The sequence below is a fragment of the Pezoporus flaviventris genome, unplaced genomic scaffold, assembly GCF_033815535.1.
Source record: "Pezoporus flaviventris isolate CSIRO_AGI_PZ_B2104156 unplaced genomic scaffold, CSIRO_AGI_Pfla_v1 ptg000031l, whole genome shotgun sequence".
Lineage (NCBI taxonomy): Eukaryota > Metazoa > Chordata > Aves > Psittaciformes > Psittacidae > Pezoporus > Pezoporus flaviventris.
In genome coordinates, this window is record NW_026892579.1 from 33,039,429 (window position 1) to 33,062,933 (window position 23,505).

Genomic DNA, 23,505 nt, shown 5'->3' on the forward strand with positions numbered 1-23,505 from the left:
CACCTATAAGGTTGTTAACATTGTCATTTGGCACATTCCTGTAATTGGCACATTCGTCTGTGCATTGTAGGTTTAATTTCCCAAATTTACTTCTGAATAATTTAATTATAATTTAAAATTACTGGTTTTCTGTTGTTGCTATGCTTGTGTGGGGGAAAAACCAAGCTACTGAAGTACAGACGAGCTTCTTATGATTATCCTTTCTCTAGTTGAGTTTTGAAAGCAGAAAACAATTTTTTTCCCCTTCATTCACTGACATCTCATGCTGTGTTATTATTCATTGTTTTGTTAATTATCACTTCAATTACTATTCCTTTTTTCCCCAGAAAAAAAACTTTTCTCTTTTTTTTTTCTAAAAACATGCATTTGATTACTAATTGTGGTTATGATGGGTTACTGTCACTACTTCCATATGTATAATTTATTCCCATTTTATCATAGAATGGTTAGGGTTGGAAAGTACCTTAAGATCATCTTGTTCCACCTCCCCTGCCATTGGCAGGGATGCCTCACCCTAGACCATGTTTTCCAAGGCAATGTCCAACCTGGCCTTGAACACTGCCAGGGATGGAGCTTTTACTTGCCTTTACAAAGTTGCAAATGCATATATATATATACTTATTTCATGGCTCTGTGAACAGAATTGCCAGAGCATACATACATACTCTTTCCAGTTTTCCTTCCAGCAATAGCTCTTTTTCCTCTACCTATAATTACATGATTCTGTTTAGAGTTTCATTTATATTTCACAGTTGGCTACTTTTTCCTGACAACAAAGTCCAGTTTTTAGTGGGTTGGTCCCCCAAGATTCCAGATCCAAGAGTAAAGCTCGTAGGCAGTCATGGAGTTCGACACATCCCCAAAACTATGTGAATCTCAGATGCAAAGTGAATACTGGAGTCTAGAAATGAGGTGGAACAAGACTGTAGTCTGCTGAAGTGCCTCATTCTGAAGCTAATGTCTGCCTAAAGGAGGCAGTCACATTCCTGTTTCTGCTGCTATCTTGTCACTAGCCTTTTAAACAGGAATCACACTATTTGCCTGGGAAATCTATTAGTAAGGCAGATCTCCTAGGTCTCATCTACAAACCAGGACTATGCTTTTAATCATACTTTTCTTACCTTGCAGTTTGCTTAAAGCCAACTAGTCAGGAGCTTACTCTCATTATGTGGGGTTGTGTTACTGTTCAAAAAGGAATTGGAAGACTCACAGATTAAGAGAAGAAGCATTCCTATAAGTGATTTCTTTTTTTTTTAAATGAATGCAACAATTCAGTGAACAAATGCAATGAACACTAGAAATAGATGACTCCAGAAGATGCTCCCTCTCAGTGCCTTACTCCAGAGGTTTCACTGTCACAGTGCAGAATGCTGTTCCTGGCCTTATGAATTTTATTTTACCATCTGCATAGTGGCACGGCTTTCTCATAGAATCATGGAATCATTTAGGTTGGAAAAGACCTTTAAGATCATGGAGTCCAACCGCAACTGCCAACTCCAACACTGACCCATGTCACTAAGTGCCATATCTACACATCTTTTATATACTTCCAGGGATGCTGATTCAACCACTTCCCTAGGCAGCAGGTTTCAAAGGCAGTTGTCAGTACTGAGAGAAGTTAAATACTGCTCTGCTTAATTTTATTTTTTTTTTTATACCAGTGACAAGTATCTTCTCAGGCTTGTCAGGTAGTAGGTTATGTGGAAAAAAGAGAAATGTGATATGAAACAAGATACATATTTCCAGATGTGCGTGGCTGATAAGTAGGGGCTGAAAGAGAGTTGAGACTGCAGGGTTGAACACACACATCTGATGTACACCTAAATCATCTCCTGCATAGTTTTTGATAGGTGACTTTATCACTTGCAGTGATCCTCCAACAGGTGAGGATTGAGCCTGTCAGTTTTGGCATTCCTTTATAGTGGATTATGATATGCTGATGAAATTCTGAAAGAAGGGAGACATTTCATTCTTTCCTTTGTACTTGGTGAAAATGTGCTGTTCACTGATTATTGAAGGCAATAGGTAGAAACCTGAGCAGAGACGCCTTTTGAGTTGCAAGTTACAGCGCCCAAGTGTAGGTACCTTCTCTTTTCAAAAAAGCATTTCAGAAATTGCTGGTTCACCTCTTTGGATTTGTTAATCTGAGAGGGATACAATGAAGGCTCTGATAGATAAGGCTTTTCTATAAGAAAAGTTTAGGTACCAAAAAAAAAAAAATATATATTCCATCATATTCTGACTGTAAAATTAATTGCAAAACAGGAGGAGTATTAAGATTATACGACAAAATAAAAGTGAATAATTGGTAGTATTTGCTAATAATTTTCTTTTAACTCCTTACCATGTTGGCTAATGGCAATGGCCTTTACCTAGTCTGTCTACTCAGCATTATGGCTGAAGAGTTACTCATTATTAGAGATGGTTATTTTCCCCTATTCACAAGGACATGTAACTGAACACTTTGACTATCTCTTCCAGGTTTTAGGCATTCAGGCATCACATGATATTTGTAAGGAAAGTTTGAACTAGTTCTTCATCTCTCCTTTCTGCGATTGTCTTAACTTAGATTTTCATTCAGTTACTTGATTTGCACACTGCTACTGTCTATTTGTCTGAACTTTCCCTGCTTACTCTCTCCATAAGAAACTGTGATAAATTTTACCTAGGATTTATCATGAAAATACTATTTTTACACTATGAAGTGTATACTGTATTCATTTCAAACTAGCCTCTCATGATAAGCATCACATAGAGTTCAAGCATCAATACAGTAAACTTGGTTTTGGGTGCTGTTTTTTTTTTTAATTGATTTGGGTTTTAACCTGCATTAGGTTCCTGTCCTCCATTAGTTCTTTCAACTGTATGGAGTGTTCCTAAAGCAAGCTGTGAAAAACTTGAAGGGTAAAACTGAGAAGAAAGAGCGACTTACTGTTTTCATTTCATATTTAAGTGGTGTTGCCACTTTATTAAATTCTACATGGCACTTGATTTTTAATGGTGCATTAATACAGTATTTGAATAAAATCTTCACTGAGGCTTTTTTCCACTGGTATTCACATTAATGTCACATTAATTTATCATATTCATTTGTTATAAGAAATACTACATGAATAATTAATGATAGGGTGTTATACAATAAATTGCTGACACTCTTTAATAAGCTGTTACTTTTAAGTAGTTTAGTTAGTATTCATTGTAAAATCATCAATTATAATTAATATACTTTGTCATGTTGTAGCATTAAGTTAATTACCATTGAGTTTGAAACATAAGTGGGAACCTTGTTAGCCTGAGTAGTACTGGAGATTTCTGTGTGACCCTTGACATCTGACATTCATTGTTTTCTTTAAATTCTCTGTAGCATACAATTTGAATTTGAGTTCACCTTTGAGAAGTCAAACTATGTCTGGAAATTGCTATTCATTTTTAGCTAGTGTTTAGGCAGAGAGAGTTCTCACTTAAGATCTGCTTATCAGCAAGAAATCTTATATATCAGTGACTGAATCTCTGAATCTTCTGACAGTTGTAAGGATGTGCATGTATCCAGATTCCACTGTATTTCAGAACTCTAACTGCTGTCACATTTAACTTGTTATATATTTAGGTTGTTTTGTATTTCATACAATGTATTTAATAATGTTATTTAATAGATTTTTAACAATTTTATTTCTTTAATATAAAACATTGCATTTTTATAAATACCAGTGAAAGTTTGTTTTTTTTTCCCCTCATTTTTGTGTCAACATTGGCATTCTTGAAGATTTGTTTGAGTTACTGTTTGAGCCTTAATGTATATGAATCCTCAGACTATGATGCAATATAATAATTACAGATTTGAGCTGCCTCTACTTCAAAATTGAAACTTTAATATTCATGAACCACTAAATCACATTTCAGCTGATGAACAGTGAGCAGTCTGACTATTTTCAAAATAGAGTGATTTGCATGAAGCCTTAGTTACCTCATTGTGCGACCTGGCATGAAATTTCAATTGCCTCTAGTCAGAAGGAATAACGATTGTCTCTGGTCACCCTTTTCATAGAATCATAGAATAGTTAGGGTTGGAAAGGACCTTAAGATCATCAAGTTCCAACCCCCCTGCCATGGGCAGGGACACCTCACACTAAACCATGTCACCCAAGGCTCTGTCCAACCCAGCTTTAAACACCGCCAGGGATGGAGCATTCACAACTTCCCTGGTCAAACCATTCCAGTGCCTCACCACCCTCACAGTAAAGAACTTCTTTATATCTAACCTGAACTTCCCCTGTTTAAGTTTTAACCCGTTACCCCTTGTCCTGTCACTACATTCCCTAATGAAGAGTCCCTCCCCAGCATCCCTGTAGGCCCCCTTCAGATACTGGAAGGCTGCTATGAGGTCTCCACGCAGCCTTCTCCACACTGAACAGCTCCATACTTCATACAGGAGGTGCTCCAGTCCCCTGATCATCCTCGTGGCCCTCCTCTGGACTTGTTCCAACAGTTTCATGTCCTTTTTATGTTGAGGACACCAGAACTGCACACAATATTCCGAGTAAGGTCTCACAAGAGCAGAGTAGAGGGGCAGGATCACCTCCTTTGACCTGCTGGTCACGCTCTTTTTGATGCAGCCCAGGAAATGGTTGGCTTTCTGGGCTGCAAGCGCACACTGCCAGCTCGTTCATTTTCTCATCAACCAACACCCCCAAGTCTTTCTCTGCTGGGCTGCTCTGAATCTCTTCTCTGCCCAACCTGTAGCTGTGCCTGGGATTGCTCCCACCCAGGTGTAGGACCTTGCACTGGGCTTGGTTGAACTTCATAAGGTTGGCATTGGCCCACTGTAGAAGCAGGTTGAGGTCGCTCTGGATGGCATACATTAACAGAATGTGAATGCTAAATATTTTTTCTTCATAAGATAAATAATGTTGGGCTTATTGTTAGGTGATTATAGAAAAAATACACAAAAATCTCAATTCCAAAAAAAAAGGCAAAAAAAAACCCAATGCCCTCACCTTGGATTCTGCTATTAATCCCCTTGAGGCTAATTAAAATCATAGGATTTGTTTTGAGAGCCTGAGTTGTGTATTATGTCAGTGGCATATGGATCAAAAACTAATCAAGCAAACCTTGTAAAAGGCTTTACCTGCTGTTTTATCCTTCCTTTCCTACTCCTTTATTCTTTGCAGTGCAATGGTACAGAAAAATACCTAATAAAAAGATTGTTTTCGGTAAGGCATTTCAGTAAGGTTCATAGTGAGGTATACTAACCTCACCATCATCATACAGGGGATGCTTAAAGAATGTTGAGGGAAGCTTACATATACATCCTTTAGTAGTGCAGTCCATAGCTGATGACTTACTTGAAATCTATTTTAGAGAAGTAAACAAGGAGTGGAAAAAGAGAAGGAGAAAGAGAAAGAAGCAAAAGCCACTCTTCAGGCACCAGCTGGGAGGAAGAAGGAGAGTCCCTAGACAAATATCTCTCCAATAAAGATAGCGGAAACAATGATGATAGTAATGACAAGAAGGCAAAAATATTCCTGCTTCTCCCTAGAACAGATGTATTTTTCAGTCAGACCTTCTCAAGCTTCTCTTATATAGCTTATGATAATATTAGCACTGAATGGAGCATGTGTGGGTGCTGCAGACTATAGTAGTTAAGGTTTGTGCATATATTTTTTGTGTAATATTTCTTGTGTATTAGCATTATTATCTGTTCATTATCTACTAGGTTCTATTTCAGTATGAAGTTACAGGCTGAAAGCCACCAGATTTGGAGTGATGTTGATCTCAGTGCAGAGTTACAGGCTAAAAGCTACAAGGCGAAAGAGTGAGAAGTGGGGTGAGAAAAGTATGATTTAAAAAGCAACGGCAGTCACTTTTTAGGAGAAACCCAGTGTTAACAGTGGTTCCGAGTTCACCAGTGCCAGGTGAGAACAAGAGCACTTGTACCAAAATCAAGGCAGCCTGGCAGTGTGTAGGTGAAGGCTTACAGCCTCACAAGTGAAGGTCTGCATAACTGGGGGTGTAGGACTAACATTACAAAGATTAAGGCACTGTGTCACAGAGGTGCTATGGAAACACTGTGTGCACCTCTGCTTGATACAGAATTCCCATTAAAAGGAAGCTTCATCTCCTTACACTGCATTTGACACTGCATGAAGCTGTGCTTGAGTCCAGCCATGTATTGTGTCTGCCCTGCAGAAGTCAGATGCACAGCTTTTAGAGACCCCTCAGTCAGTGACCATGGAGAAACTCTTCTTTTTTTTTAATGTGAAGTCAGAGCATAGGATGCTTGGTTCGAATTTATCCGTGATCCCTTTTACTCTTGTTTTAACACTGCATGACCATCTCACAGAGTGGCAATATTTCCAGCAGAAACATAAAGAATTAGTGTCTGTCTGAGTTCAGATTGTTCTATTTTATGAACTGCTGCACAATTTTGTAAATGCAAATGTTGCTCTGCACTCAGTTCAGTGCTTGTGCTAGAGAAGCCTTTAAACTGACAATTGTACTACTTTTATTTGATCTTTGCATTGGAGATCTGCTTAGAATCATGTCAAACCTTTTCGCAAGATGTATGGAAGAGAAATAATAAAGCAGACTTTTCCATTAAACAATTATAACGTTATAATAATGATAATTCCATTATCGTTACATTCTACATGAACTATATTTCAAAGCATTTCAAGAATCCCTGGGGTTTGTTTGTTTTATAGAATTTGTGTTCAAATTCAGGAAGTGTTTGATGATCCACCCTCTGTAGTTTCCTTTTATCCAATTTCAAGTGAGACAATAAAAGAAGAAGAAAAAAGTTACTTATGTAAATAGAATTAAAGTAACTTTATTAAGCAAAAGAACAAAGAAATGGGGTCAAGTAGCTGTTCCAGACAGATTACTCTCACTGTAAGGGCATAAGAGAACAGTTTGATAAGGTAACTTTTTCCAGTCTGTGGCATCTGCAGGAAGGTTATAACAGACACTCAGAAACTGTAGCGGAAATCAAGCATATACTTCCTCCTCTAAAACCTTTTACAAGTGGATACAGGTGGCATACACTCAAAGAGTATACCTTCTGAATTCAAAGTTGGATACCTTTAATTTTAGAATAAATAAATGAAATTTAAAAGCACACAAAATTCAAAAGTTGTAATAGAGAATTTGATTCATCTGCTCTTATGTGCTTTTAACCTTTGAAACATACAGCCAGTACCATATAGATTTTTTTCTTTTAGAAGATGAGTTTAAGGGACCGTGTCTTTTAGATGCAGTAGTTTGACAGACTTCCATAGCTTGGCAGATTTGAGAAATGAAGAATCTGAATTAGAACCGTATAAGCAGCTGACATTTAAAGAAGAAAATTTGTTCAGTATGTGCTAGTTTAAGCTGTTTAACAAGCCATTTAGATGTGATAATAGTAACTTTTTTAAGCCCTCACAGCCAAACTGTGTAGAAAGAGTTTGAGAGCTTAGATTTTAGAGAATTTATTCTTTGTTTAGAAACAAAAGCACAAACATCTATAGGACTATGAGAACATCTTTATTTAAATTAGCTACTTTAGATTAGTGTACATTACAATTCAGTTACAACACAGTTTTGCTGCATACAAAAGGGTATATTCTTAATGAAGTAATTAAGGTCATTATCCCTTGCTCTTCATTCTTACCTAAGGATGCAGAGCTATTTATTGAGGACAACACAGAGTTATCCCCTGTTTTTAAAATACAGATACTTAAAATCTGATGTTTTATAATGGAAATAAAAATGCATACCTGGGTTTCTTTTCATGTTTGAATGATTGTTTTGTAATTCTTCAAATTAGGGAACTAGATTAGCCAGGATGTTTATGACGTGTTTAGTGCTATTGCATTGTTTAGAATCTAGTTCTTTTACAGTCTCAATAAACTTTCATATTTAAATTATCCTCACTTTTTATTTATAGTCCAATTTCAATCAGATCCTTTTAATATGAAAATATCCTCTTAATTTTATTCGTCTTTTCAGAACTATTTATTGTTGTTTCAGCAAGAGTGGGCTTACCTTTCTTTCTCCCTAAGACTCAAAATGATCATGTACAATTTGCATCAATACCCCTATGTCCTTCCTAGAGGAAAGAGAAGTCTCTCTTATCCTTGAGAATAGAAGCTTTTTTGACATTTCTTATGACATCTTATGAATGATCAGACTTTTGCTTTCATAAAATAGAATTTGCTCCTGGTTTTCTTTATTTACTTGTCTATTTTCACTCAAGCCAGACTTTTGTATATACTCTTTGTTGAAAAATTGCTTGGATTATTTGTATTTTGTCTTTTGACACAAAAAAGAAAATCTAAAATGCTTGAGAAAATTGAAATAATTTTATGATAAAATGACAAGTGTATCTTTTAAATTTAATTTAAAAAGTGGATTTAGGTGCCAGTGACCATATTGATAATAAAAAACCTGGTAACCGAATTAATTTCTTTTGTATCTTGAAAAATCAGACTACTACAGAAAAAAAGGAAATATAGGAAAGCAAAATAAAGAAGGGATCTGTATTACATCATATTACAAATTTTGGTGCTACATCTTTTTATAGCAATTTTAAAGTATTATATTATAAGCAGATTTTAAGTTCTTAAATTGTACCTACACTAATGCTATAGTCTAAGCACATCACATAATTTGACAAAGAACATTATGAAATATATCCCTTTTCTTTAAAGGCTATATCTGGAGGAGATAGTCCTGAAAATACTGTTAACATGGAACATTTCAGTGGTTATTTTATAGTATGCTTGTTCATTTAAATTCACACTGATTTTTCCAAGGCAAGGTTGTAAATCAAAGTATGGAAACAGAATATCAACTGTGATTACATTAAGATCAGTAAAGATTATTTTGCATGGCAAATTCTGTAGCTGTCAACGTTTGCACAATTTGAAGACTTAGTAGTAGTGATACAGTTCATTTTTATCAGAGGAAGGGGGCATGTGAATTATATTTAATAAATGAGAATACAAGCAGATAAGATGGTTTTTTTATTTTTTTTTTCTGATGTAGGGGGCATGAGAAATATTTTATCTTTCATCTCTCTGGGCTGGGGAGGCAGATGATTCTCCCAAGATGAGGGTGGGTCTCTTGAACTCAGAAGGAATCTGGAAAGCTTTGAAGTACAGCAGTGTCATGAAAGAGTAAAAGAAAGTCCACTGTAGCCAAGAACTAAAGAGCTTTTTCAGTATCATATGATAAGATCTGTCTTCTTAACCGGAGGTACTAAAATGAGTAGTTATTCATAGAGCACATGCACTAGATGAAGAATGTTGGATGACCTTTCAAGAGTGATAGGCAGGTATTTATTTTTCAGTTACCATAGGCAGATGAGCCATATAACTTCTTTACACAAAACTTGATCAGTCAAAACTTTCATCAAAATTTAAGATATCGACACATTTCCTTTGTTTCTGCAAACTAATTTTAAATTATATCTGATGCAGATATAATCTTGCAGAATGATCTTGCCAATGTGGCTAGCAGCTGTTGTTTCATTTTACATAAAGAATTTAAGATTAACTGGAGGCAATAAAAGTGGGAGTGCACATGAATATATTTTTCCAGTCTAGTACTTGGTAACAGTAATTCACATGGTAACAGTGAATGATGATTTGGGGGTTATTTCAGAATTTTATTTCCCAACAGTTTAATGTACGAACTTCCTTGAGGAAGTATTTCTTGTTTAATGCCCAGTCACTTTGTGACTAACTGGTTTTCTAATCCGTTTATGTGCAGGAGAAGTCACAGGAGATTCATATTGAAATCCCCAGAGGCAAAGTGAATTGAATTGAAGTGTTACACATTCTGGCTGAATATGTTAATTACCACACAAGAAAGCAGTCAGTAGCTGTATCAGCTACTGTAGATATTTTTAAGGAAAAAAAAAACACATGTAATTTCCTATATTCCTGAGTAAACGATTAAGTCCTTGAAGGGGAGAGATGTCTTTGCTTAAGCTTTTCCTGCTGGTGAGACTAGACTCAGTATTGCTGTTCATGACTGCTTTTTGAGTTTCTAGTTCCTCGCTGTGTGTAGGGAGCTTGTGCAGGAATGGTTATAAAAAAAACAAGTTGAAGTCTTTAGGGCAGAGTTCCTTTGCATATCTGGACACTGATCACAGGTGAAATATTTCAGGTGCTAGGACACCTGATCTCCAAGGAGAGATCTACAGAAAAACCTTAACTTGAGCTGTGACATGTTTTGTATAATTTTCCTGTTGAGGGAGGGAAGTTGACAAAGAAGGGCTTGCTTTTCTTTGGAAACCTCTTTCTGGGGGCTCTCAGTGATTTACTGACTGTCATGAGGTGAGCTAAGAATCTTGACTGATCAGAGAACTTGAGCAACCCTTTGTCTTGGTAACAAAGGGAAGGACAAGGCCTGATGAAACTGCATAGTTGTCAGGTATTTGAGAGGAGGTGACAGAATGTGGTTGTGTAGCATGGGTTGGAGGTATATGAGTGCCAACTTGAGGTCAAAGAATTTTTTGAAGTAATTAAATTTCAGTTAATAGCTAATTGATTATAGCAGAGAACATGTCTGCTTCTTGGAGAATGTGCTATAATTTAGAAGAGGAGTAATATTGTAGTCAAATTGCCACGGTTTTGAACTTTGGAATATAGACTTACCAGAGCAGGAAATTTGGCCAGGTCTACATTGACAAAAGTTCATCGTACACTTCTTTTATTGCTGCATATGTCTTAGTGGTTTATAATCAGTCACTGAAATAAAATGTAGAATTGATCCATAATATTTCCTTATTTTCTTCTCCAGCATTTTACTTCTATATTTTCTAGTTCTTTAAAGGAGATAGGTGTTAAGATACCAATGCAGCCAAAGGGAACATACATATTTTTGCATGGATCTTTACTTGAGCAAACACTTGCAGAATGCTTGTGTAGAGTTCTGGTGTCATAAAGAGAAGAGGATATATGTATGGGTCTAAACATGTCTGGCATTAGTATTGGCATTGCTTTGAATTATATTAAATAAATTTAATTATTTCCACCTTCTTCCTAAAAATCAAAGAAAAAATAGCTGCATATAAACAATCCTTTACCAAAGAAGTATCAAACTAAAAATCTAGTTCATTTGTCTGCTACTGTTCATTGAAACATAGAAAATTTAAAGTGACTTTAAACGTGTTAGAAATAACTGGTGTATTCCACACTCCCCCACAAAGGAAGAGTTCATCTATCTGAGTTTTGATGACAGGGGTTGTTATTCCCCAGCACTCTTCTGCCTGTTAAACACAGTGCAGCTCAGGGCCTAAGTAAGCTAAGGAAGTGGAGAACGTGAAGCTCTGTTTTAAAACATCAAATGAATTCCAACTTATGTGCTGAATCAGAGATTCTGAGCTAGCTTATTGGTGATTTGCTTCTTCACTTGGACTAAGGAGATATGCAGTGTAGAGTAGGAATAAGGCCCTGAGTAAGACTGTGACTATCTTATCCCCCTGCCCCCCGTCTTCCCCCTTTCATCTTTCCTTCTCTCGTTTCCCTTTTCCCTCCATATCTCCCTGCCTCTTTCTCTTTCTTCCTGCCTTTTTTCTTCAGATTTATTGTAGGGAGGAAGTCTAAATTACAGAAAAATTCACTGGTTTTAGACTTTCCAAAAGCAAGAAGCACATAAATTTGATGGTGTCTGCAAAGGCCTTGGAAATGTAAATACAAAATATTAAGATTGTTGATTTGTAAATGTGAAACATACATTTCTCCCTGAAGATGTTCAAATGAATTACTTTCTCATATATTTTTCTGGTCTATCTTTACAGTATACTTTCAAAATAATTCTTTACATAAATACTTTTTAAACTATACTCAGTTTTATGTAACATTGTAAGCACATTTCCAATAACATTTATAGAAAAAATACATTTTTTTTTCAAACCTATCACATCTTTGGTAAAATATATCTGTTGATTTAGAATTATATATTATTTTAACATTATTTTAACTGTTATAATAGGCTTTTACCATACTCTGCATGAGGTCTGAATAATGTTTAGGTCAAAATCTGTATTTAACACAACATTTTTTATCTTCAGAGTGAGCAAGGAGATATAAATATCAATCTCATCCACCTTAAAAAGAAGTAGATTAATATAGTAAGTTACTGTAGGGTTTTATAAGGTACTTTCAGGCCATTTTTGAGCATTTTGAATATTTGTTTGAACAGTGCACCAATATTACTTTCTATCTTTTTGGATGTTTTAAGTGCTGAAATTTATATTGCATATTTGGAATAATTTTATTAGTCTTCATTCAGAACTCAAACTGAGCCCATGGGCTGGAAATGTACCGCTCTTCCTACACACTTTATTCTCTTAGCTGGGCAGAAATGACAAAAATGCCTACTGAAAGTGTCAGTAAATTCTTACCACAGATGGCTGTGAAAAAGACTCACCTACTCTTTACCCAGAAAAGAAGAAAGCTGTCTGCTTGGCCCTGACTCGTGTCAATAAATGTTGGTTGGTTTTTTTTTGGTTTTTGTTTTTTTTTTTCATTTTGTTTTGTTCCTGGTGGAGAAAAACATGTTTGAAAGGTCTTGAATTACTGCCAGATTCTTTTGTCTCAGCATTTCCTAATACTTATTTATAAGGCTGAATAGGGAAGTAAAATCACTGTTACATGTAATTGAAATGTTTCCACAATAAGTATACTTCAACGAAGCATCAAAATTTTATGGAATCTGGCTTATTTGCATTATAGGTTAGTCAGGAGGACCAGGGGATAACTGTGAGGTAAAGGGAATTACGTAAAAGCACCTATGTGCCCCTAATAAACCTACCCAATCAAATGCAGGAGATAGCAACTTTAGTAGAGTTTCTGGGAGTTGGTCTGGCAGATGAAATCCAATAGAAATATACATTTGCTAGATAGCCTGTTAAAGATCTTATGGAGTCTAAAAATTATTGCAAATAACCCATATTTTCTTGAAATGGATAATTCACTTCTTTTTTTAAAATGTGTCTGTTTCTTTAGCTGAATGTGGAGCAACTGTCTCTGGAAATGAAGGAACATTGCTGTCTCCTAATTTCCCATCTAATTATGACAACAACCATGAATGTATCTATAAAATCGAAACAGAGGCTGGAAAAGGAATCCATCTTAGAGCCAGGAGCTTTCAGCTGCATGAGGGAGATATTGTTAAGGTAAAAAGAAAGTAATTTCATTTTTTACCATGCTCAATATTCACAATGCATGAACAACTCTGCCTTTAGCACCAATTATTTGTGTTTTATTTCTTATTTATTTCACTTCCTCACACAAAATGAATAAATTCTATGTGGATAGCCTCACTTCCTTTATACTAGGTTCAATTATTTATACTAGAGTCAAAGAAAGTATATGTGACATTAAGAGTTGAGTCATATTTATGGAAGTATTAGGCTGTTTACAGTGGATTAAAATCTAAAAAAAATTCCTAAAACGTGAACTTGGATTTTGAATACTTATGTGTCTATATTGTTTTCTCTTTGCAGCAATGTTTATGTGTAGCACAGTGATTACTTAACAAAGGACAGGTATTAATTTTGGTACATTTTTTGTACATTTTTATTTTCTTTGTCTTGCACAGAACTATTCATTTGTGGTTTGTTTTGTTTTTTGGTTTGGTTTTGGTTTGGTTTGTTGTTTGTTGTTTTTTTTTCCCCAAATAAATTAATTCACTCATATGAATAGGAAAAAAGCAAGCTAACATGTAGCATTGTGATATTGTCTAAAAGTGTAATTACATAAAATTGTTTCAATTCTATGTAGGTAGCTTTTGAGCCATGGCCTAAATACATACAGATTTTGAACATGTAGTGTGCTTTTCTACAGCATGGACATTATATGTCTTTTCTTAGTAATGGCTGCTGTGTTCTTGTGTACACTGAAAATCATGCCATTCATGTGGAGTGTTGAGTGTACATGAAATTACTCTTTCAAATTTATGTGTCTGAATTTTCAGAGTGAATTGGTATTTCAAATCACCAAGTATTCAGAATTGAGTTAGCAATTTGCCTTCTGGGGATCTCAGAGAAACCCATTTAACATGTCAGAAAATGCTGTCTATGTTTCTAACTTGATTTTACTATTTTTATTTACACTGAATGCTTCCCAGAAGGAGGTTAAAGATATTGTTATAGATCAAATTTTGGTGGCCATATTTTTATCTGGTTTTGTCACCTTAAGAGACTCCTTATAAGTAGGAGAATTGAATTTGAAGTTATGCATTTCCTGCAAAGACCTGTAAAATTCAAAGGCTTTTAGAGATACAATAAGGGGGGGGGGGGATACTTTAAGTATTGTCTTTATTAATGCAGAAATTCAGATCTTGGCTATATACCTTTTTTTTTTTTTTTTTAGCAAATACAGACTGGATTTGATCAGGAAATAAGTAAAACAAAAAAAAAAAAATCCCCAACAGTATTAGAAAGTTGCACCATTTTCTTCATCTTTACCCATAAAATCATGCTTATGTTGCCACCATGTGTGAAATACTGCAAGACCTTGGCCTGCTGTTTTCCTTTTAGAGCAAAGAGAATTGAGGAGGTGGGCAAAACACGTAGTCTTCATTGTCCTGAAGACCCATCTTCAATGGTCTGACAGTGCAGATCCATGAAAGTATATTTACTCTGAACAGATGCAGCAGACAAGAAAGAACTTAATTGCCCACTGAGCTGCTTGAAAATAGTACATAAGTCTCCCAGAAGCTTTGCACATACCAAGGTTGTAAATAATTTAGTAAACTACCTGAAGAAAAAAAAAAAAATCTGAAAACCCTAAACAAACATTCAAGTAACTCAATTATCCTTCAGAACATTTTATGAATAATGTCAAGCATCTTTAGAGATGTTCCCTGGAGGTGTAAGTAAGATTTGCCTGAGAGAAAGCTGTTCTGAGCAATCTGTTGGATACTTTCTTCTTTCATAGATCTCGTGATACTCGTGAGGATCCAAAAGAAGCAAAGGCAAAATTGTGGTGGTGTGTATACTGGAACACCTTTTCTATAGTTCTGAGGCAATATAGAATAAATAAACTGTATTTATACAATTAAGCTCTCTTCCCACACAGCCTCTCCATAAGCTGTCTTTATAAAAATAAAGTATATTTCCTCTCCATTGCCATGCCAGGATGTCTTTTTACATGGAATCAACTCTTAATCTAGCCACCAGACTTACCCAGACATTGTCTGGAAGACTGCCAAAAAGAGCAAGCCAAAATCTTGACTGAAAATGTGCTGGAGGTTGAACAGGTTGTACAACTAAATGTTAATGTTTGGGGTTACTCTTTGATGTCTTAGTTTTGTTTAAATTAGTGGCTAAAGTATCTCTAGTATTCAGGTTTTATAAACTTGTCTATGTAGCTTCTGATTTCTTTAGTTGATCTATGGGAGATACTCTTCTAGACTGAACCAAAAGTTCTTTACAGTCTTGCCATGCAAGATGATACTAACTGCCTGCTTGCCACTAAAAAGACATTTTGTGATGATTTGAAGTCTGCTAACTAAAAGCAGAAGACATTCCAGCAAGCTGGCATAGGAAGCCAGCATAAAGAATTTTAGTTTTTCAAAACAATGCCAGTTATCTTGGAAACATGAGTTACCTTCCTCAGTTGACCCAAGAGGTCCATCTAGCTTGCTAAGGTTAACATATGCTAATATAGCTTGGTGTACTAATATATGCAAATATAATCCAGTTTCCTGACCAATTCAGGGCTGACCAAAAGTTAAAGCATGTTATTAAGGGCATTGTCTAAAAGTTTCTTAACCACCTCTCTTCCATGGTTTGACCGTCCTCTCAGTAAAGAAATGCTTCCTAACGTCCAGTCTAAACATCCCTTCATGCAGCTTTGAACTATTCCCATGTATTCTATCCCTGGATACCAGGGAGAAGAGCTCAGCACCTCCCTTTCCACTTTGCTGCCTCAGGAAGCTGTGAAGAAAAATGTGCCTTAGCTGTGGCTGCATGCTTAGTTTAATAATCTACTCTTTTCTTCCTCTTCTTGTTCCTGTCCTGATTTGCATGGGTAGGAGATCTGAGCATGTGAGGCAGAAATAAATTTTCGTGTGCTCTGGCAAGATCTACAGTCTGAGCAGTTGGGAAATTAAAGACACTCTCCAAAGGCTTACCTTTACCCACAGCTTTGGCAGGGCTGTGGACTTCTAAAGTGTGTTTTCTTGCCTTGCTGTGCCCTAAACAAGAGAAAATACTTTACAAACATCAGCCTTTTATCTTGTGTCTGCACAGAGGAAAGCCTCAAGACTTGCCTTACAGATGTCTTGCAAGGGGTGCACTAAGGCTTAAGAGTACTTATAAACCTTGTGCTGAAATGCAGGGCGTTTTCCCATTATGAACATCTTACTCTGTTTTTAAAGAAAATATGTGCGTATGTGATGTTGCACTTGGTACTGATGTCCAGGTTTCGTTAGCAGAGGAATGCAGGAGTGCCAGACGCAGCCAGTTCCAAACGCATCCAACCCAAGCACTGCAGAGCATGGCTGAGCCAACCCTGCAGGTGGGAGTGCCTCTGGGGAAGCGTGTGTAAGAAAGGGCAAAAAACACTGCACAGTAGTGTCTGAGAAAGAGGAGTGAGTAAAACAAGCTTGAGAAACAATCCGTATTGAAAATGGCAAGGTTGACCCACCATGAATGTCTTAAGAAGTACACAGTACTGCTACTTACAGAATCATAGAATCATACAATAGTTGATGTAGGATTGCTAAGAATTTCATGAGGATGTAATGAAAAGATCTGGGAATATATATATAAGAAGGTTCATTAACAATGTCAGCAAGCTGTACAGGAATTATCTCTCAAGCCATCAAAGCAATATTTTAAAAGCATTTCCCTTTGGGATAATTTTATTCCATAAATATCTCTGCAATTAAGGAAAATTGCAAAGTTTAGATGTAAGTAATTTCTTTTCACTGCCAGGATAAGAAACTGATGTTTAGGAAAGTCTATCCAGCATTTCCTTCTCCTTCAGGTGTGTGTCTGTTTTTACATTTCCACAGTGGGTGCAGATGCATTAGCACTCTTACTAGAGCATTTTGTCTCATGAATAATTGTAGCACTGTCCTCTTGCTTCCATATGTTAACCCCAGCAGTAGAGCAAGCACTTTCTTTTCAGTTCCTCACAAATGTTTAGCTGAAATGGGGCATCCCTGAATGCTTAAGCTACATTTATCCTAGTGCTCCAAACAATGCTGTGATCATTCCCTACTGCCCCTGAGGTCAGCTTCTGCCTTTGACTGCATCCGTAATGTTAAACTCTCAATCTTACAAAACAAGGTGTCTCACTCAAGCTGTCTCTCAGAAACAGTCCCTGGCCTATGTGGCTCCTGCAGTAATGCTTTCTCAGGAAAGATTTGTGAGGGTGTTAGTGAGTCTGCATTAAATGCTTTCCAAGGGTGTACTGACAATAAAATACTGTGTAGACAATCAAGTTGTGGTGACTAGACTCCTACTCAGGCACTGTTTACTTGCTTTGAATATATAAATTACCTTTAGCTGTGTATATTCAACCAACTTTACTGTTGGCAGGCACAGGTGCAAATACTGAGGCTGTGGTACATAGGAAATAGCATACAATTGTCAAGGGTATTTCTAACATCAGTAAGACTGGTGCATGAGGAAGGGTCAAAACTAATGCTTTCAAGAAGAATATGTGCAACTTAATGATTATAATTCACGGGCAAAGCTTTCTATAGCTATGACAAGTTTTGAACTTTTGGAATCTGAAGTGAAGTAAAGAAATAGAAACAGAATCACCATTTTGAGGAATATGGCAAAAGTGAGTACCTGGATTATCTCTTTATTTTAAAGTTTATCCTTTTTTAGTCACTAACACTTCAGCTTCCCAATTTCATTGTTTTAACTGCCACTTGAAATTCATAATTTGTTAAAGTGGCTACTTGTGGAGAAATCCTTATAGTGTCACCATCAATTTGTTAGCGATAAGAGGTAAACCAGAATTTCATGTATTTCATCTATTTGAACAAAAAGACTTCCAATTATAGCAAGTGAATTATATTGCAAATTGGTTCTCCTAAATGAGTTAAACATACACACTATGTATGAGTGGTGATGTTTAGACTACTGTATTAAATGTGTTCCTTGGCTATGGAGGCAGACACGTGACCGAATACAGTGGTTGCACACAAGCTGCCTATAGGGAATGGCCCTTGGCCTATGCTAATTGCGAAACCATGACCAAGAAAATGTTCCATGTTAGGGAAAATACCTTTTTTTTTTTTTTCCCTGAGTTGCATCAAACAAATTATCAGGTTATGCATGGAGGTTCAGTGCTTATATTTGTTCACTAACACTGTTTCAGTTACTGGTGTACACATGTACCTCCTTATACCTGTAATGTTAAAAACAGCTGGTCAAGTGTCACCAGTTAAAAATAATTGCAGCTTTTTTTTACAGCTCCTTTCACATGATCCCTCTTATTTTTATTTCATAAAACAATGTTTTCGTTTGTGTCTGGATTCATAGAATCATAGAATATTTAGGGTTGGAAAGGACCTTAAGATCATCTAGTTCCAACCCCCCTGCTATGGGCAGGGACACCTCACACTAAACCATGTCACCCAAGGCTTCGTCCAACCTGGCCTTGAACACTGCCAGGGTTGGAGCATTCACAGCCTCCCTGGGCAACCTATTCCAGTGCCTCACCACCCTAACAGGAAAGAATTTCCTCCTTATATCCAATCTAAACTTCCCCTGTTTAAATTTTAACCCATTACCCCTTGTCCTATCACTACAGTCTCTGATGAAGAGTCCCTCCCCAGCATCCCTATAGGCCCCCTTCAGGTACTGCAAGGCTGCTATGAGGTCTCCACGCAGCCTTCTCCAGGCTGAACAGCCCCAACTTCCTCAGCCTATCTTCATACAGGAGGTGCTCCAGTCCCCTGATCATCCTTGTGGTCCTCCTCTGGACTTGTTCCAACAGTTCCATGTCCTTTTTATGTTGAGGACACCAGAACTGCACACAATACTCCAGGTGAGGTCTCACGAGAGCAGAGTAGAGGGGCAGGATCACCTCCTTCGACCTGCTGGTCAAGCTCCTTTTGATGCAGCCCAGGATACGGTTGGCTTTCTGGGCTGCAAGCGCACACTGAAGCTGGCTCATGTTCATTTTCTCATCAACCAACACCCCCAAGTCCTTCTCTGCAAGGCTGCTCTGAATCTCTTCTCTGCCCAACCTGTAGCTGTGCCTGGGATTGCTCTGACCCAGGAGTAGGACCTTGCACTTGGCATGGTTAAACTTCATGAGGTTGGCATCAGCCCATCTCACAAGTGTGTCAAGGTCCCTCTGGATGGCATTCCTTCCCTCCAGCCTATCAACCAAACCACACAGCTTGGTGTCATCGGCAAACTTGCTGAGGGCACACTCAATCCCACTGTCCATGTCAGCGACAAAGATGTTAAACAAGACTGGTCCCAACACCAATCCCTGAAGGACACCATGTTACTGGTCTCCAGCCGGACATTGAGCCATTGACCACAACTCCTTTTGTGCGGCCATCCAGCCAGTTCTTTATCCACCAAGTGGTCCATCCATCAAATTGATGTCTCTCCAATTTAGAGACAAGGATGTTGTGTGGGACAGTGTCGAACATGTTGCACAAGTCTAGGTAGACGACATCAACTGCTCTGCCCCTGTCCATCAGTTCTGTAGCCCCATCATGGAAGGCCACCAAATTGGTCAGGCAGGATTTCCCTATCTTGATTTAACTTGCTGATCCTCAGGTAGGAAGACTGTCTGTACCAGTCAGTGAGGTAGAACAGTGTTGGAACAGGATGTGTAAGGGATAATTGTAGTAATCAGCTGGTTTTGCTTTTTCTTTGCTCTTTAAAGATGAATAAAAATAATTTGATTTTAGCGATTTTTATTAATGACAAAAATAGAACACTCCATTCAAAGTAATCTCTTAAACCAAGTAAAACATATCTGTGCTTTTTACATAGTGTGTGTGTTCAGAATGTTATTAAAAAAATAAGTCTTGTGGTAACCAAATGCTTATTTATTTTGTACAATAGGTTTCTAGCTCTGATAAAAAGTATAGTCAGTTTGTGGAAGTGATCTACAGTTCTGTCCCAGGACAATGGTAGCAGCTTGGAAGCAGTTTTTCAGATGCTGTTAGCATGGCTTAAAGTCCTATTTCTGCCATGAGATAGACATTAAGTATGTGCTTACACAAATCTTGAAATACAATTGATTGGGTCTTCTGATAGTTTATTTATGTGCCTTGATAAAAGGCAGTCTTTGCCTTACTAATAAGGACAGAATGTATTATTCTATCAATGTCTAGGATGATATTTTTAAAAAAGCTTCTCCTAGTAATTATTTAAATATATGTATGTTTATTAAACTAAATTTATGCTTTTATCTTAAAAAAATCTTTATGTACATTGTTTTTATTATTTTATTTGCTAATGTCAGCACTCAAGATGAATGAGGTGTTTTCAGGACATACACCTATGTTGATGGTGTATGCTGGTATTTTCTCCACTGAGGAAATAGCTCTGCTTTTAACTGTAGGTCATCATCCATAAGTGTAGCTGCAGTTGTCTGTCCTCTCAAAAGATGCCTTTCTAAATTTCATTAATGGATTTTACTGGGCATTCAAATAGGAAGAAGTGTCTGTGACCCAAATGTAGCAATTTAGATTGTTAAATGGATCAATGCCTGCTTCTGGCTGAAATCAGTATAAAATTCTCACTGTACCACGAGGTCTGAGAATGGAGAGATGAAGATCCAGAGTTTAATATATTTGCTGTAGTTGTAGCTTTTGCTACAGTTGGCTATATTTCTACAGTCAGTAAAAGACTAAATGTCTACAGTCTCTGTAGACATCTGAGATCAGGGTAAATTGTCTTTTACTTCATATTAGAAATTAGCTGTTCAGATTCCCCACATGCTTTTGAATGAGCATCTGCATGATGTGTGGTATATGTTTTGGAAGTATGAAACACAGTTCATATTTGCCTATTTTTTTCATGAGAAAGTAGAGGTGAATTAGTTAATTTAAAGGAGAAACTGGCTTTTTAAACAAATTAATCTTGAGAGGGAAAAAAAAAAAAAAAGCCCACAGAAGACTGTTAGGCAGTTGGGGCTTTCAGGGTTTTGCAATAAGCAAAAGTAAGTTTTCCCACTCTAGCCAACTCTTTGTACTTGCCCTGTATTGAACAATCAAAAGGTCATTCATTCATTCCAGGATCTGGAAAACTACAGAGGTTAATATTGTTGATGTTGTTTTCCATTGAATGATTTCAATAAAGTAACATGGTAAATAAGAATATCTCTACACTTAGTTTGGAAATAGACTCACATACCTTTTTTGAAGATCTATCTTTCTTTCTTACAACCTGTAGTAAGCTAAAAATTACTGCAGGCTCAGAGTCTGAAATAAAAGGTCTTGAGTACCTCACTTCTGCTGTTGATATTTCCAGACAGGAGACAACAGAGTAAAGGTAAACCCTTACAGCCTTCCTTCAGTGGTGATTTCAGAAATTGTATGTCTGTTAGCCTTTGTGAATAATCATGAAAAATAATCTGTATATAAGTATTAATTTAATTCAAGATGAACTCACAAAACTGAAAAGGAAAAAAGACTATAAAATACCTTAAGCGTGACAGAATATTTTATATTTCACTGAACTGCATAACCAAGTGGTATGTACCTCACAAATGGAAACGTTAACTTTTTGGAGAAACAGTTGGCAATACATAGTTAACTTATTGTATAAACTAATGTTTTTTCATATATTTAGATTTGATGACCAGTTTTATACTATTACTTTGTTTCTACAAGGTATATGATGGAAAAGACAGTTCTTCACGTTCTCTGGGAGTCTTCACCAAAAACGACATGATGGGAGTTATCCTTAATAGCACCTCTAACCATTTGTGGATAGAGTTTAATACCAATGGATCTGATACTGACCAAGGATTTCAGCTCACTTATACAAGTAAGTAACTCACATATACGGTCTGACTGATTGTTTTGTGGGGCAATATATGTTACTTAGTTGCAGTGGTTTCTCATGGAATGTTGAAGATAATGTACTCCATGGAGGGGAGGGGAGGGGAATATAACACTAGGGATAGCTAGTTTATTTCCAGTGTGCATAAAGAGATGTTTTGTCCAGGTTTCCAGGAATCTCCAAGCTCCCTTTACCTTCATTTTTATTGCCTTTTACATCAATTTGCATAAGCTCCTGTTGAATCCTTCAGAGCAGAGCACCATACCATACTGTGGCACAGAAATGAAATCTTATCTTTTTCTGCTGGTTTCCCTTTGTATTGGAGCCAGCTGTGGAATATGCAGAAATCATTCACTTCCCTTATGTGTTTCTGTTGTGCCTGGTAAACTTGAAATTTTGTCATCCTACCTTTAGCATTTATTTTTTTTCTCAGAGAAGCATAAAGGAAGGGAAGGTTTTTCTGCCTAGATAAAATGTATTGAAGTGATTCATTTATTTGTTTTTTAAAACTAGATATTATATATGTTTTCATTTTGGTTCAGAATCCAGAAAGAACCACTAGGTGAATCTACTCTGATTTGCCAGTAGAGACTGTAGATTGTTTTTCCTTTGAAAAAAGAAACAATTTTTTTTTAAATAATCTTATATTAAAGGCACTGATTTCAAGGGACTTAAATCAGTCCCTTTCAAAACCTGCAACAGAGATTATTTCACCTACCATTTAGAGATAGGATTTTATGTAAAGATAGACTTATATGTTATTTCTGCATCCAATAGCTTAGTTTTGTTATACTTCAGTTTGCAATTCTAGATTTGCTCTCCCAGTTTTTTTCTGTGTAAGTTAATATATGATAATTCAAGTCTTGAGAATTTTTTTCTTGGCTGTTTGATTAGTTTTAAATACATTTTCTATTCTTCCAAGTATTTTCACTCTTTCTGAAGCATGTAGACAGTCTTCTAACAGTAATTTTAATAATACTGTTGTACAGATGCGAAACTCACTTTCCTGTTTCTTCGTAACGTTTTACTCACATGAGACAGTCCCCATTTATAAATATTGTGTAATTCCTCACTTTGCATGTGTGTTTTCAGGAAGCCAAATTAAAAATGATACATTTTAAGATAGTGTTTTCTATCACCTGTAAAAAGATAACTTACTGTGTGTTATTTCCAAACACCTCAGTTTGGGACTTTTCACCATTTATAAATTTATTCAAGGAGAAGATGCATTCTTTCAGAATGTTTTGAAAATATGTTGCAGTGCTGACTCCCATTAAATATCCAAGCAATATTTTATAGCTTAAATACAGTTGAAAATTATAGTCTTTACTTGACTGGATATTTTTGGTGCAGTTCCAGTGCAGTTTCTAAACAGATGCTTCCATTTTGCACTTGGTAAATAAATCAAACATAAAATCAATCAAAGTATCATAAAGTAGTTTGGGTTGAAATGGACCTTAAAGATTGTCTTGTTCCAACTCTCCTGCCATGGGTGGGGACACTTTCCACCA

At 36.5% G+C, this 23,505-nt stretch overlaps 1 protein-coding gene across 1 annotated transcript in view; it reads left to right on the top strand.

Annotated features, from left to right (window-relative positions):
* Window positions 1-23,505, top strand: part of CSMD1 (CUB and Sushi multiple domains 1) — a 1,163,462-nt gene that overhangs the window by 918,636 nt on the left and 221,321 nt on the right. The window contains exons 22-23 of the mRNA XM_061460659.1: window positions 12,996-13,165; window positions 21,823-21,979. Coding sequence (XP_061316643.1) covers window positions 12,996-13,165; window positions 21,823-21,979 — 327 coding nt within the window. The remainder of the gene's footprint in view (window positions 1-12,995; window positions 13,166-21,822; window positions 21,980-23,505) is intronic.